Source organism: Lingula anatina, chromosome 5, assembly GCF_051362555.1.
Source record: "Lingula anatina isolate TDL-2025a chromosome 5, LinAna3.0, whole genome shotgun sequence".
NCBI lineage: Eukaryota > Metazoa > Brachiopoda > Lingulata > Lingulida > Lingulidae > Lingula > Lingula anatina.
Window position 1 is genome coordinate 19,423,204 of NC_141771.1, and position 13,865 is coordinate 19,437,068.

General features: G+C 36.0%; 4 protein-coding genes and 1 long non-coding RNA gene across 6 annotated transcripts in view; 2 read left to right on the plus strand and 3 right to left on the minus strand.

Annotated features, from left to right (window-relative positions):
• LOC147761812 (uncharacterized) overlaps window positions 1-13,865 on the minus strand; it is a 271,082-nt gene that overhangs the window by 148,563 nt on the left and 108,654 nt on the right. The window lies entirely within an intron of this gene.
• LOC106158690 (HEAT repeat-containing protein 3-like) overlaps window positions 1-13,865 on the plus strand; it is a 117,452-nt gene that overhangs the window by 40,827 nt on the left and 62,760 nt on the right. The window lies entirely within an intron of this gene.
• Window positions 1-13,865, plus strand: part of LOC106162470 (uncharacterized) — a 75,789-nt gene that overhangs the window by 26,404 nt on the left and 35,520 nt on the right. The gene's annotated exons all lie outside the window — the stretch shown is intronic.
• On the minus strand, window positions 1,575-5,259 carry LOC147761818 (uncharacterized). Its single transcript, XM_087013131.1, has 8 exons — window positions 4,795-5,259; window positions 4,437-4,563; window positions 4,167-4,205; window positions 3,219-3,278; window positions 2,564-2,623; window positions 2,236-2,289; window positions 1,962-2,009; window positions 1,575-1,657 (listed from the first exon to the last, which is right to left on the minus strand). The coding sequence occupies exons 1-8, from the start codon at window positions 4,891-4,893 to the stop codon at window positions 1,575-1,577; spliced, it is 570 nt and encodes a 189-aa protein (XP_086869257.1). The 5' UTR covers window positions 4,894-5,259.
• LOC147761819 (tripartite motif-containing protein 2-like) lies at window positions 8,813-11,178 on the minus strand. Its single transcript, XM_087013683.1, has one exon. The coding sequence runs from the start codon at window positions 11,150-11,152 to the stop codon at window positions 9,458-9,460; it is 1,695 nt and encodes a 564-aa protein (XP_086869809.1). The 5' UTR covers window positions 11,153-11,178; the 3' UTR covers window positions 8,813-9,457.

A 13,865-nucleotide genomic window follows, 5' to 3' on the forward strand; every position in this document is an offset into this window, starting at 1 on the left:
AAAACGATGGATATCTTCTGAAGGAATATTGTAACATATTTCCAGATTCATCAACAGAAGAGAAACCTAGGAGCATACCTTCCTATCAGCATGACAGCAAGGACAAATCTGATGTACTTCAACTAATGCAAATCTGGACCAGTAGAACTAACACGTTTTTATTCTCAAAGTGACTAAAAACTCTGCAGTATTTGGGATCAGAGAAATCTTACTTAAAAAAATCATTAACTGCATTTAAAAGTCTGAAGTCTACTAGTACTATTGCTGTGTAAATTGAAAAAAAAAAAAAAAAAGAACTTGCTGGATGGGTGGGATCTACATAATTCATTTTGTTTTCTCCATTATGTCTTTCATGTTATACAATTTTATGTCATATTAAATGTTATGCAATATACATTATAAAGAAAATACATGTTAAATGGATTAGATCCTTTGTGTATTTGGTACAAATTGTTTGTGCTTTATTATAATCTTTATAGTTTATCTGTCGTAATAAAACATGAAGATACTTGAATATAAAAGCAAAAGTGTAGTTATCAATAATTCAGCCATTTGGTAGGGTATGTGAATGAGTGTTTATGTGTGTAACTGAGTATAGTTAAATTTTTGTTCAATGTATAGTTCATTTTTTAAGTTTAATAGAAGGCATTTAAAAACAAATTTGATTTAAAAATTGGAGAAAAAATTGGAATCAGAAATCAAATGTTGGTGGATTTTATTTATTGTAGATAAAAGTTGCTGACTTCTTCCCCCACATTTCAAATGCCTTAAAACAAGAATCATATTATGCTTTGTAAAACATTTTAACTAAAAGATTCCCACTGGATATTTTTGTTACCCTTGAAAGCCACTTTTTATTTCCTTGCGATGCATGAAATGTCCATATTTTTTAGCGTGATCTGTGAAGCACCTCATTCCTTTGACACTTAATGCAACTTTTTGTTCTTTGCCCTTCATGAAACGAAGCATTATACCTGGTGATTCATGATTTTCAGGATTTTCAAGTAGCATTGTCAGTGACATATGCATTAAGTTTTGCATACTGTGATTTTTAAATTGACTTTTTTTCCCGTCAACTGTGATCACCCCTCCCCAATGCTACCCTCAATTAAGAAAAAAGAAAAACAAAACACATTTGATTACACAAAATTAATATTTCATTGTAAAATTAAGAGAATAACATTTGAAATTTTAAACTGGCTGCTATAGAAGCAATAGTAGTTCTGCAATGATGACCCTGAAAAATGAGAAGATGAAAATATTAAAATATATTTCAGTTAAAATGTATTATCTTAAAATGTTGACAGTAACTCTCCAACCAGCAGCTTCCGGCTGCTATCATATAATTATGTAGATGTTTTACCAGCTGTTTGACATAGTGTACCTCTTAAAAACTGAAAGTTCACTTAGTTATGATGCCATCAAAACAAGGAAACAAACAAAAGAACTTCCTTGTGACTGTATAATGAATCTGTTCTTTTTTAAAATGCTGTCAAATTTCTAAATATCCAGAGTGATTAGATTTATTCAATAACTACAACAAAAATAACAACAACAACAATAATAATAACCATTTATGTTCTTGATCTTCGTCTGAAGCAAGACGTGAAAAGACTTAAAAATCTTCTCCACCTGGATGGGCGTCTGTCCTTGGAAGCTGAAATATATGACACAATATTACCTTACTAATAAATATACAACAATACATAACCTTCAATAAGTTGTCAGTGCACCACATTATTTCATACATGCAACTGCACTGAAAATCTTTTACAATTTTTTAAAATGGACAAATTAGACAATTAAAACAGTACTTGTAAAAAGGCCATACACATCAATACGCAGTGTGTGTGTGTGTGTGTGTGTGTGTGTGTGTGTGTGCATGCTTGCAAGTTGCATGCACAATCACATTCCATCAGTGTAATAAATAAATCCTAATTCTATTGACCCTGATATCTTACCTATCTCCTTCATGTCCTCTGTCACAGTTGTTGTGTCTTTGATATTGACTGAAGAAAGACAGGAAAACAAATTAAACATCCCATACATGTGCACAACAAAGATTCAACACATTACTGAACATAGTCAAAGATACATTGAAAGACGTAGATAACTGAACAGTGAATTTTAACTCAGTGTTTGTGCGTAAGAGTCTCCACCCTAAAGTCCATCTGTGTGTTTACATTTTTTAAGTGTGTTAAATGAATTCCTGTTAAATTGCCCTTACAGTCTTACCTTTTTCTTTGATGCCCTCAGCATCTGACACACTCTTTGTGTCTTTAATATCAGCTGAAGAAAAAATGATATCAAAAAAAATTTAACATTCTATATCTGTGCATGTTCAAATAGGATTCAGCATTACAATTTGTTAAGAACGTTCAAAGATTTAATTGATTTTAAAAATTATCTTCTTAAGTATGCTAAAGACCAGACTTTGTTTGAGCAACATGATTGTGGTGTGTATAAATGTGTGTGTGTGTGTGTGTGTGTGTGTGTGTGTGTGCATGCAGGTGTCATAAGTAAATTAAAATTCATAATTATTCTACTGAGATTCCAGCCTTACCTAGCTCCTCAATACTTAGGGTCTTAACAATTGCTACATTGTTCTCTTCTTTGGTATCACCTGAAAGAACAGAATTGAATTTTAAGGAATACCAAGTGTGTTCAATAATTACACAGCAAGAGCATTAATTTTTCTGAAGATAAAGTATCTTCTTAAGACTGTCAAAGGCCAGACATACTGTGCAACATAGTGTGCATGTACGTGTGTGTGTGTGTGTGTGTGTGCACATGTGCATGCTAGATAACGGAACAGTGGATTTTAACTCAGTGTTTGTGCGTGAGAGTCTCCACCCTAAAGTCCATCTGTGTGTGTTTACACTTTTTAATTTTGTTAAATGAATTCCTGTTAAATTGCCCTTACTGTCTTACATTTTCTTTGATGCCCTCAGCATCTGACACACTCTTTGTGTCTTTGATATATGCTTAAGAAAAAATGATATCAATTAAAGACTTAATATTCCATATTTGTGAACTAGGATTCAGTATTACAATTTCTGAAGACACATTCAAAGACTTAACTGACTTTAAAAATAAATCAATTATCTTCATAAGTATGCTAAAGACCGTGTATGTGTGTTTGTTAGTGTATGTGTGTGCACACATGTTTCATAAGTATATTAAAATTCATAATTATTCTACTGAGATTCCAGCCTTACCTAGCTTCTCAATACTTAGGGTCTTAACAATTGCTACATTGTTCTCTTCTTTGGTATCACCTGAAAGAACAGAACTGAATTTTAAGAAATACCAAGTGAAGATAAAGTATCTTCTTAAGGCTTCATTCACATGCAATGTCTATTTTCTAAATTCTATTTTCTATTCGCGGTATGTCTTATGATCACGGTCTGTGCCCTGAATATCCCGCGGCGTAATTACTGGCAGCACGAGCCAGTTACTATAAGTTACTATAAGTAACTGGCTCGCGCTGCCAGTAATTACGCGGCGGGATATTCAGGGCACAGACCGTGATCATAAGATACCGCAAATAGAAAATAGATTTTTAGAAAATAGACATTCCATGTGAACGAAGCCTTAGACTATCAAAGGCCAGAATTACTGTGTGTGTGTGTATGTTCATGTGGGAGTGTGCTAATGTGTGTGTGTGTGTGTGTGTGTGTGTGTGTGCCTGTTTCATGTGTGTATTAAAGTCATAATTGTTTTACTGAGATGCCAGTCTTATCTATCTCTTTAGTGTTAGGACTCTTTACAATTGTTATTCTGTTGGTATCAGCTGAAACATGAGAACTGAACTCAAATCTAAGGACACACAATACATGTATTTGTTTTGTCTATACTTAACACATCAAATACATCATGGCATTGAGTAAAATACAGTAAACCTGGTGATTCTGTATGTTGGAGACAAAAGGGGGGTGTTAGTCTGTTAATCTGATTGTATTCAGCGAGAGTTTCCATGGAGTTAGTGCATATTAGCTAGGTCTTTAAATTCAGACTTGCACCCTGAGAGTCAGAGTGTTGTAGCCATAAATAATTTTATTTCATGATTCCTTGCTAGTAGATTAAAAATGCACCAAGTTAATTGCTATATCTGTGAATTATTGTCTTGAATAGAGCAATACAATTATATAATGCAATTCACTTACCACTGGTGTGGACTTCAGGCTCGTACATGTAATTCAACTCTGGAATAAGATGTCACATTTATTTGTCATTCACAAGTTATGATATAGATTAAAATATGTATTTGACAGAATTAAAGGATCATTTCATCATTTCTGTTCACAGGTTATATTTCATAGGATTATAAGATCAAGTAATCTGTTTTTACCATACATTATACATGACAAAATTAAAAGTTTATTTCACCTTTTATTTCCATTGGTTATATCAAATAGAATTAAAAGATCAAGCACCTTTTATTTCCATGTCCAGTTCTCCCCAAGTACAGGTCACTTCCATGCTGTCCTTGGTGGTCACCTGGAGGCACCTGTTCCTAAAGGGTTCAGGCTCCCATGTCCAGCCAGACCCAGGGTGGTAAGGCTGAATGAATGATGAATGAATACTTAAATAACTTGATAATATGTAAATGTATAAAATGATAATATAATTTTATAAATATATACAATTACTAATAAATCAAATACTCCAGAGAAATGAATGAAGGTATGAATAAATACTTTAACATGTTGGATTTTAAATTTTCTATTTAAATTTCGAAGAAAATCATTTTTACCTTAGATTATCATTTTTGTAAAAAGATATAATACTTACATTTTGTGGCTTAATGAATTTCCATTCCATTTTAGAGCCCTTGGGCAGGAGAAACTCTGCCCTTAGAGACGGGATGCCCATGTTGGTGGTCCTTGGCATGTTAATGCCGCGCTGGGTGTCCCAGCCTCCAAGGGCAGTTCCCCTGCCCACCACTTTTGCTTTCAACAGGTTTTCTGTCAAAATTAGTCTGACAGTGGCTTTGGCTGTTCAAAATAAAAAGTAAAATAGAAAGAAATCCTATCAATATATCTTTTTGACATTTTCACTACAGATATTCAAATTTACCACTTAATTAATGTAAATAAAGTATGTGATACCTTACTTTCATATTACAAAGAAATTAATTAGTTGTTTTAGGCCCATTGTAATGAATTTCCAGACCATTTATCAAAAACATACAGTCAAACAAACACACACAACTTACGAGCACACTGTTCTTTTTTGTTTATTTCAATCTCCATATCAGCTGTCGTCTGCAATAGTGTAATAAATAAATAAATGAAATCTTAGTTTAATAAGATGGAAATAATTAATAGATTTCTGTATCTTCACTGTCTTGATAGTTTTTAAAATAAACATTTGCGCCATTACAAGAATGATCAGCAAAACGTTTTGTGTGACAGGAAATTTCCAAGAAATTTCCAAGAATTTTATTTAGAATATTAGTTAATCACGAAAACATCAGGGACAACACTGTAAAAAGGCGCTATGTGGGCTTACTTTAAACTTGATACGGGGTTTCAGTTTGGAAGAAAAAAAAAAACTTACCAGCGACTGTGTAGACATTGCCTCTTTGCTTTGTTTACAAAACAATTTAATTAATAATAATAATCATTGTATTAAGAAACTTCATTGGACGGCTCCTGTATTGTTTCCTCAACTTTAAACCAATCGGATTGACGCTTCGTTGAAGCTCTCGACCTTGAGTCTTTCTGCTAAATACAAATCACAATATATCACAATATATATCACAGAGCCTGGACTCTGGTCATATTTATTGCAGTGCCAGAACCCTCTTTCTCCTTGCACGAGTTTTTTTAGGAGGCAGGCGATGACCTGTTGCTGATACTGACCGCAGTCCATTAAAAATCCAAAGTCACACCTCTTGCACAGCGCCATCTATACTAAACAATGTTTATATAGCGTATCAGGCAAAGGGTGATGCTGAAAAGCGGGGATTTTCATCAAGTGTCATCTTCCATCAGGACACTTTTTTCTAAGATGGTTCTGTTATAGATTCTTTTTGCAAACTTTATCGGTGAGTTCAGGATGAGACATCTGAAGTGAAGGACACATTTGGTATCGACTGTGTCAGTTGTTCACTGTTCACATCACGATGCAATGTGCTTGTGAAGATTTTACAATGTGCTGCTATGGAATTTGCCAGTGTTTTCAGTGTAATTTTCAGTTTATTCAAACATATCGTACCAAAAACACTTTTTATTTGACAGTCAACTGATCAGGTTATCACAGATTATTAAAGTTGATAAGCTTTATTAGTACAATTTTGAGAAACATTGGACTAGATTTGACAAACTTATTAATGTTTAGCTATTTTAAGTCATTGAATGTGCCAGTCTTTTCAATGTAATTTCAGTATTTTCATTTATATTGTTCTTGTTCCAGAGTACCCTTACCATGAAAAAGCAGGCAGTGAAAGACAGCACCAAGAGCAGCACTATGTCTTATCCATGTGTACAATACATGATATTTGGCAAGATTTAAGACATTGTCAACTATTGTGATAACAACAACCCCTCCCAGAAACCCAATGTAAGTTGTAATCTGCATCTGGCATTGGTAGTAAGGAGAAGTCTTGTATGGGTTGATATTGTTATCCAGATGACACTTATAGGTAATTTGCAACCTCTTACACAAACAACCTCAAATCTTCACATTTGCTGTTTTCTTCGACAGTAAATATGACATTGAAATATTAGTTTAGGTTAATTCTCACTCTTCTGATTATCAATTTCCAAAAAAACTGATGCTTAAAAAAGACACAGACAACTGATCAGCTTATCACAGATTTTTATTGTTGTAAAACTTAATTTGTACAAATATGAGAAACATTGGACAGGATTTGACAAAATTTTTAATGTTTAACTATTTTATGTCATGGAATTTGCCAGTGTTTTCAATGTAATTTTCAGTTTTCTAAAATATACTGTCCGAAAAATTACTTTTCATTAGACGCAGTCAGCTGATCTCAGATTATTAAAGTTATAAAGCTTAATTTGTACAAATTTCTGAAACATTGGACTAGATTTGATAAAATTCTTTATGTTTAACTATTTTATGTCATGAAATTTGCCAGGCTTTTCAGTGTAATTTTCAGTTTGTTCAAATACAGACTTGACATTTAATATGGAATATTTTTTCCAAATCATTTTTCATCAGTTTTTTTTCCTATTTTACTGACTGATAAATGAAAATAAGGATTAAAATCGTGTTCTAATAACTTTTAATTATCTCTTTGATGTCATTGTGACATCAGTTCATTAATGGAATTCGCCAGAGAAGCAAACAAAAACACATTGCCTTTTCTACTTCATACGGCAACCGTTAAATGAGATATTTTAGATCTCCATATTTTCCAAATTATTGTCTGTAAAAGAGTTACACGCTCCACAAAGGACCCTCATGTCAGTGTCTAGTCACAGTAACAGTCGCTGTTACGCCTGACCTCTTCTGGCTGCTACCAGCGCTCTCAAGCGGCAAGGCATTCCTTGGGATATGTTTTTAGAGTTCAATCTGGAATAACATTCCAGGCATCGGTCGAAATCTGTCCAATTTGGCCCAGTTTTGTTGTAGGACATGTAGGCCATTCATTTGGCGAGTAATGGCCTAACCACATATTGTCTACGTGGTTCAAATATGGCGGTTTTGATGACCAAGGTAGCTGTTCATTCCCTTGGTTCTCTAAGTAATCTGTTATTAAAAGTGCTCTGAATTAACCTGCAATCCCACCCTACAACCTAAAATTGTTCTTAAGGTGCCCCCTATCAAATGATAGTCAAGTGGTTCCCAGATTATTCCTTTATTTAATCTGGTTCAGGTTTTCGTCGATGACTGCCATTGGTGTTTTGGCACCAATGTGGTATCCACTTCAAATACTGACGCTGTTAATGACCTAAGTCACTTTAGAGGCTGCACACACTTCGTCGTTGGCCTCTTCTGGATGTCTGTAAACTCTGTTTTGACTAGTTGAGCGGTACAGGTGAAATCTGACCTCAATAAAGAAAGCCACGAGGTTTCAGTGTTCAACCCAGAAACGGTCATGGTCCCTAATTCATTAGAGAAACATACAACGATGTTTTGCTGTTTACAGTGGGTTCGTCGGAGGTCGTCTGGTATTCTAACCTGCAAAAACCAGTTTGGTGTTCGCTAAGGGCCTTGAAAAATGCGTTTTGGTGGCAATTTAACCCTTATTCTGAACGGACTGGGTGGTTTTTGTTTAGTTGCAACGGCATATCCTGAAAGACAGTGGGTCCTGTACTCTGGTGGTAAGATTTTAATACATTGGGTGTGGCCTCTATGTAGGTACATCAGTCTGGGCATTACTCTATAAAACTGTGCGGACCGTTTCGTTTGGCGCAATTAACTGTCTGGCAATGTCTGTCTTTTTCGCGCCATTTTGCCACAGATTAACAAACTTGCAAAGCACTGCATAGCTCATTTTACACACTGCAAAACCGACCACTTGCATGCAAAATTTCAAATTCTTCTATGCAGTAGTTGCCGACGTATGGATACTTTTTTGACAGAACCGTGCTTTGCCAAAGCCAAGCTTTGACCTGCCCAAAGGAGCACTATTCAATTAAATTACTTCATATTACATAATGCAGCAGCGTAACAAACCTGGTATTCAGTTAATTGGAAGCGACACACCTGACTACACACTTCTCCATTCACATATCTTATATGAGATATTAGTATTTTGAAAAAAGAACGCATTTCTACCTAGGCACACCTTCGAAACTGAAATATTCCATATTAAATGTCAAGTCTGTATATTGCCTGAAAAAATTCTTTTCATTAGACACAGTCAACTGATCAGCTTATCGCATATTTTTTTCTTTTTTAATTTTTTTTTCAAACACATTTTCAAGATGTGACTTTTAATTCCCATCTACCTGAAGCTCTGTACATATTCTGTTTGTTTTTTTTTTTTTTTAAATTTTATTTTTTACACTTACAGACATGCTCTGAATGCATCAAATGGCATATGCTAACAAAATGATTTCTAAAAAATAATGCACTCTCTTCATATTTATGAAACAAACAAACAAAAAATAGATAGCTTAATAAGAAAAGATAAAATGTGTACTTACAAGGCATTTAATTTTTACTACCAAACTTTACTCATCAGTCATAACTATCATTTTCACTTCTGCTTATTCTAAGTATTTCATCATTTTAAGATGAAAAAAAATTAGTTTTCACATAACACAGTTTCCTTTTTTTTTTGTACTTTTTTGTACATTACAAAATGTCATTCTATATTTGCTCACTCAGAATAAAGTTATTATCACCAAACTTTGGCATGCATTAAATATAAATAGGTTTATGTAATGTAATTCAGCCATAAAATCACTACTGTAGAAAATGAAATGCACCAGAAAACTGCAGGTTGTTCAGTTTCTGAGCAGTTTAAAGCATGTCATTTTTCCAAGTACTGGAATACTTTGACTTTCCCATTACCTTGAGTTATAACCAGCTCTCCATCCTGGTTGATGGTACATCCCAATGGTTTATATAGCCCATCAGCTTCAGTTGCTATGTACTGGATGAACTTCCCATCTGGGGATACAAGGTGTATGCAGTGGTTATCAATATATGTAACCAGTATGTTGTCATATGCATCAACACAGACACCATAAGGTCGGCCTAACTGGTTATCAGGTCCTGTGTACTGATACAGTGGGTCACCAGATGGGGTTAGGATGTGAAGTTTGTTTGGTGACATATCAATGACAACAAGGCACCCATTGCTCATGTATACCATTTTATATGGTTCATTGAATAACTGTTTTCCTTCTTTGTCCTTTATCACATCAGTTAAAGTTATTTTTACTTTGATATCAATACTGAACACACTCACAGACTTATATCTAATCTGTGCCACAGCAATCTTAGTACAGCTGTTATTGAGAGCCACTCCCCATGGGAAGTTGACATTTACAGTTTGCTGTACTTCCCACTGTGGTGACAGGATGAACAGTTTGTTATTGTTGGCACCAGATAGAACCATCCTTCCATCAGGGAAGTGACAGATCCCTCTTGGCCATTTCAGCTGCATGTCTGAGACACTGGTGATCGTCTTCCTAAATGTACCATCTGAACTAAAAACCGTGACCTTATCTTCTAAGGGATGTGCAGTAACATACTCACTGTTTGGACTCACTGAAATGTCCACCGGCACCTTACAGCCAGTGTCAAACTCCAGCACACATTCAGCCTGTGGTTTGAACTTGGGCAAAGCTGGTTGTCTAGATATCTGCACATTCCCCAGACCAGCCCCACTGGATATCTCTTGGTCCACTTCTGTGTTGGTGGTCAGTGTGAGATTTACTTCTTCAGGTATTTCTTCCACAGCTGAAGTGGACTGTAGCTCATCTAGTTTCTGTCCAAGTTGCTGTTGTAACATGAGGACATCTACATGTATGGGGGCACCATGCTGAAGGATGTTCTTTACTACATGTGTTGTGGTCTTGATAGAGGAGCAAGTGGCACTGCAGTTCTCATAGGAAGTTTGTAAATTCTTTCTGTGAGTACTGCTGGTTTGATGAAGCTCCTGTAGTAAGGTCTTCTCTCGTTGGTCTACCAGTTGACGTAGGTGAGCTGCACGAGCTTTTATCTGCTGCTGAACAGAGGTTTCATTTTCTTGTAGGTTTGCCATTGCTTTATCAATTTTAGCTAACTTTCTTTCACCAGTTGCAAGTTTTCTCTGCATGCCAAGAGATTTGGTCTGAAGTTTTGGTTTTACAATCTCTGCAGCTTTTTCAAGGGATATAAGTTTGTGGCCATCATGGTGTAGATCTCTGCAGTCACGACAAATGGGGTCATTGCAGTCTGAACAAAAGTATCTTATCCTCTCAACTTTGTGCTCAGGGCAGAAAATCTTTTGCTGCTCTTGGATCTCTTTTTGGTACTCTTTGCTCTGCACCTGTTGGAAAGTGAGCACTTTATGGTCTTTCGTGAACTTGGTACCACAGTGTAATGGAGAACACTTCTCACATAGGTAGTCATGGCAGGTGATACATTTTGAAGTAGCTACTGTTTCAGTGTTAAAAGACAAGGCACAAAAGCTACAAGCTTTTGATGAAGAAATTGTGTGTGAAGCCCTCAAGTCCATCTTTAGGAACTTCAGTTTCTTTTTGACACATACGGTAATATGCCAAACAATTCGACCAAGATTAATTAATTAATTTCATGGAAATGTCAGTTTGGTCGAATTGATTAAAATACAGCAAATGGAAACCTTTGACATCGTCGGATTGTTAGGGGCATCTGCCAAAACGTCCATCTTTCCGGAAGTATTGCATTTTACCGGAGTGTTACGCAAGATAAGCCGCAATTTTCGCCTAACACGTGTTTCAGGCTTGTTTTATCCTCCTTTTAAAATCTTATTTTGCTGCTGCACAATATGTGCTAACATTACTTAACATGAAAAAAGACGACAATTATAATTTCTAATTATATATTTCCCTCACCTACGATCATTTTCATGATGCGCTTCACGAGTGGGACGAGTACTTCCCCAGAGGCGGGTGTGGTAAACAAAGGCCGGTTATATTTGAAACCGGTAGCTTTAGTAGACTTAAACTAGTTATGTGATCTACGTACGCCCTATTTGAATTTTAATATGACAACTGAAATCAATCGAATTGAAATTTTTTACCAGTCAGAGATCAGTTGTTTTCAACCCGCAAGGCTTGCTCAGCGTCGAGGCGTAGACGTACTTCCGAAGAAAATTCAATCACCCGTATCAAAGAATACCAACTGGTACTCAAACGGAATTCAGTGTAACTTCAAATTACTTATAAGTATTTTATTTAAAAAGCATGTCATATTAAAACATATTGAGAAAAGGCAAAATACGGAGCCTACCTGTGCCGATAGACATACAGTAGGCCTATCTTGCTGGCACTCTTCCGATTTTCTTACTTATATACTCTTGCTGTGCACAAACCACGGTGCATATTGAAAACCCCACTGATACAACCCGAACGTAAAAAAAGCATTTAATTGCCATAATTTTCACAAAACAATTGCATTTATAATTTGACGCGAGAATTGAGCACGTGCAGAAATGAAACTGGTCTTATCTGGTCTGGTCCAGCATAGCGCAAACCACATGTTAATGAAGACGGTCCCATTTTGGGGGAGGGGGGTCACAGGAATGGAGTTCTTTGTGGATTACGCTAAATATCATCAACATTTCATGCATCTGGGGAAATAAAAAGTGACTCACAGGTAACGTAAATATCCAGTGGAACTCTCTATGAAGCTCTCATGGAGTTAAGGAAGACGTCATTTTTATTGTTGACAAATCAGTTATCCATGTAGGTGAACAGCTACACGTGTTCGTCAGATTTTGACAGCGCGTAGTATTTGGCGCCAAGAAGTCTGGGCGGTCGATCCCGCTGATCTTTCGGTCGATTGTAGTAAATGTAAGATCTTGCGGTTTTGACTTCAAGAACGTTTCCCCATCTGCATATATATTTCAATCAAACTTGAAAATAAATTGCTTATTCTTCCCAAACTTTTTATTGCTAGCAAACGCTATATATGGTCTATATGAAGGTGTTTACGACGTATTCTACCCACTGTCGATATTTGGTTTCATCCAGAATGGACCTTTTTTAACACCCCCCCCCCTTCCCCAGTTACGGGCGTGATGAATCAGTCAGCGAGGGCAAGTCTGCTTAATTAGCACAAATTGTATGTCTTTAACACTATTTTGTCATCGGGGACAAAGGAAATGACAGGTACGTCATGCTTCCAGATTAGATCTTCAATTAATAGTTTCTTCCTCATTGACGAGAGCTATTGAAAGGACAACAATTGACAGAGGGCCCGGCATGCAGCATCTATATGACTGGCTTGAAAATTTACCGAGTCTTGCCGACGATGTGGTCGAACAATCGGAACAAGAAAAAAATTCTGTCGCATGATTTTCACGTATGGACTAAATGTTTGAGCCCAGAAAAATTAATTTTATAATATAATTTTTTTGGTCGGATTGACTGGGCCCGTCGAAATGCTTGGCACATTACCGTAGGACATTGGAATTATATCAGATTGGTGTTATATTAGAAATATAAATCTTCAGACAACCTTTACAAAATGTGCCCACATGGTAAATCCGTTGGATCTTTGTACTCCACAAGGCAAAATGGACAGCTGACAAAATATTCTGCTACATTGGCTTGTAGGCTTTCTTTGTCATCTATGCTTATACGAGCTGTAGCCATCTTGGGGGCGTGGAATGAACTGCTCTACTGGTAAGAAGAGCAGTTATCTTGTGTTATCAGTAAAACCAGTTGCAAAGAATGAGCAATGAATCTATGTGTAAGGGCGCATTCCCATAGAATTTAGATCAATCTTTCCCCGTGGGGAGTCTCACTAGATCACTGTCAGATAATCCGGCTTAAATGTCCTTCCTGCCTACTACAAGCTGTAAGGGGGTAATTAACTTTCGTGCCTGCTCAGCTGACAGCTATTAAGTGTGAACCCCCAGGGAGTTAGGTCAATCTAGTTGGATCGATCTAATCTCTGGGAATGGGGTCTAATTGTTCCCTTATCAGTGACCCAGTTTGCATACTTATAAGGCCACAACAGTATGTTATTGTATTTCACTATATTTTATGATTCAAGCATATAATTAGGTTTTATGGGTTTTTTATTACCTAATATATTTTCGATACTTCATATATTTACAGACTTTACAAAAGGCGTCGGACATGCCAGGCAAATTTCATCTCAGTCCTATAAAAAATCCTGTATCCTCGGTCCTTATGTCTGGCAAATTTTCAAACTGACTGGGAATGTGTAAATATAGGGAA

Coding starts and splice junctions, on each gene's coding strand:
- LOC147761818 (XM_087013131.1), bottom strand. CDS start 4,893: ATGCCAAGGACCACCAACATGGGCATCCCGTCTCTAAGGGCAGAGTTT. Junction 2,624..3,218: donor CCTAAGTATTGAGAAGCTAG/GTAAGGCTGGAA, acceptor CTGTTCTTTCAG/GTGATACCAAAGAAGAGAAC. Junction 1,658..1,961: donor AGAGGACATGAAGGAGATAG/GTAAGATATCAG, acceptor CATATATTTCAG/CTTCCAAGGACAGACGCCCA.
- LOC147761819 (XM_087013683.1), bottom strand. CDS start 11,152: ATGGACTTGAGGGCTTCACACACAATTTCTTCATCAAAAGCTTGTAGC.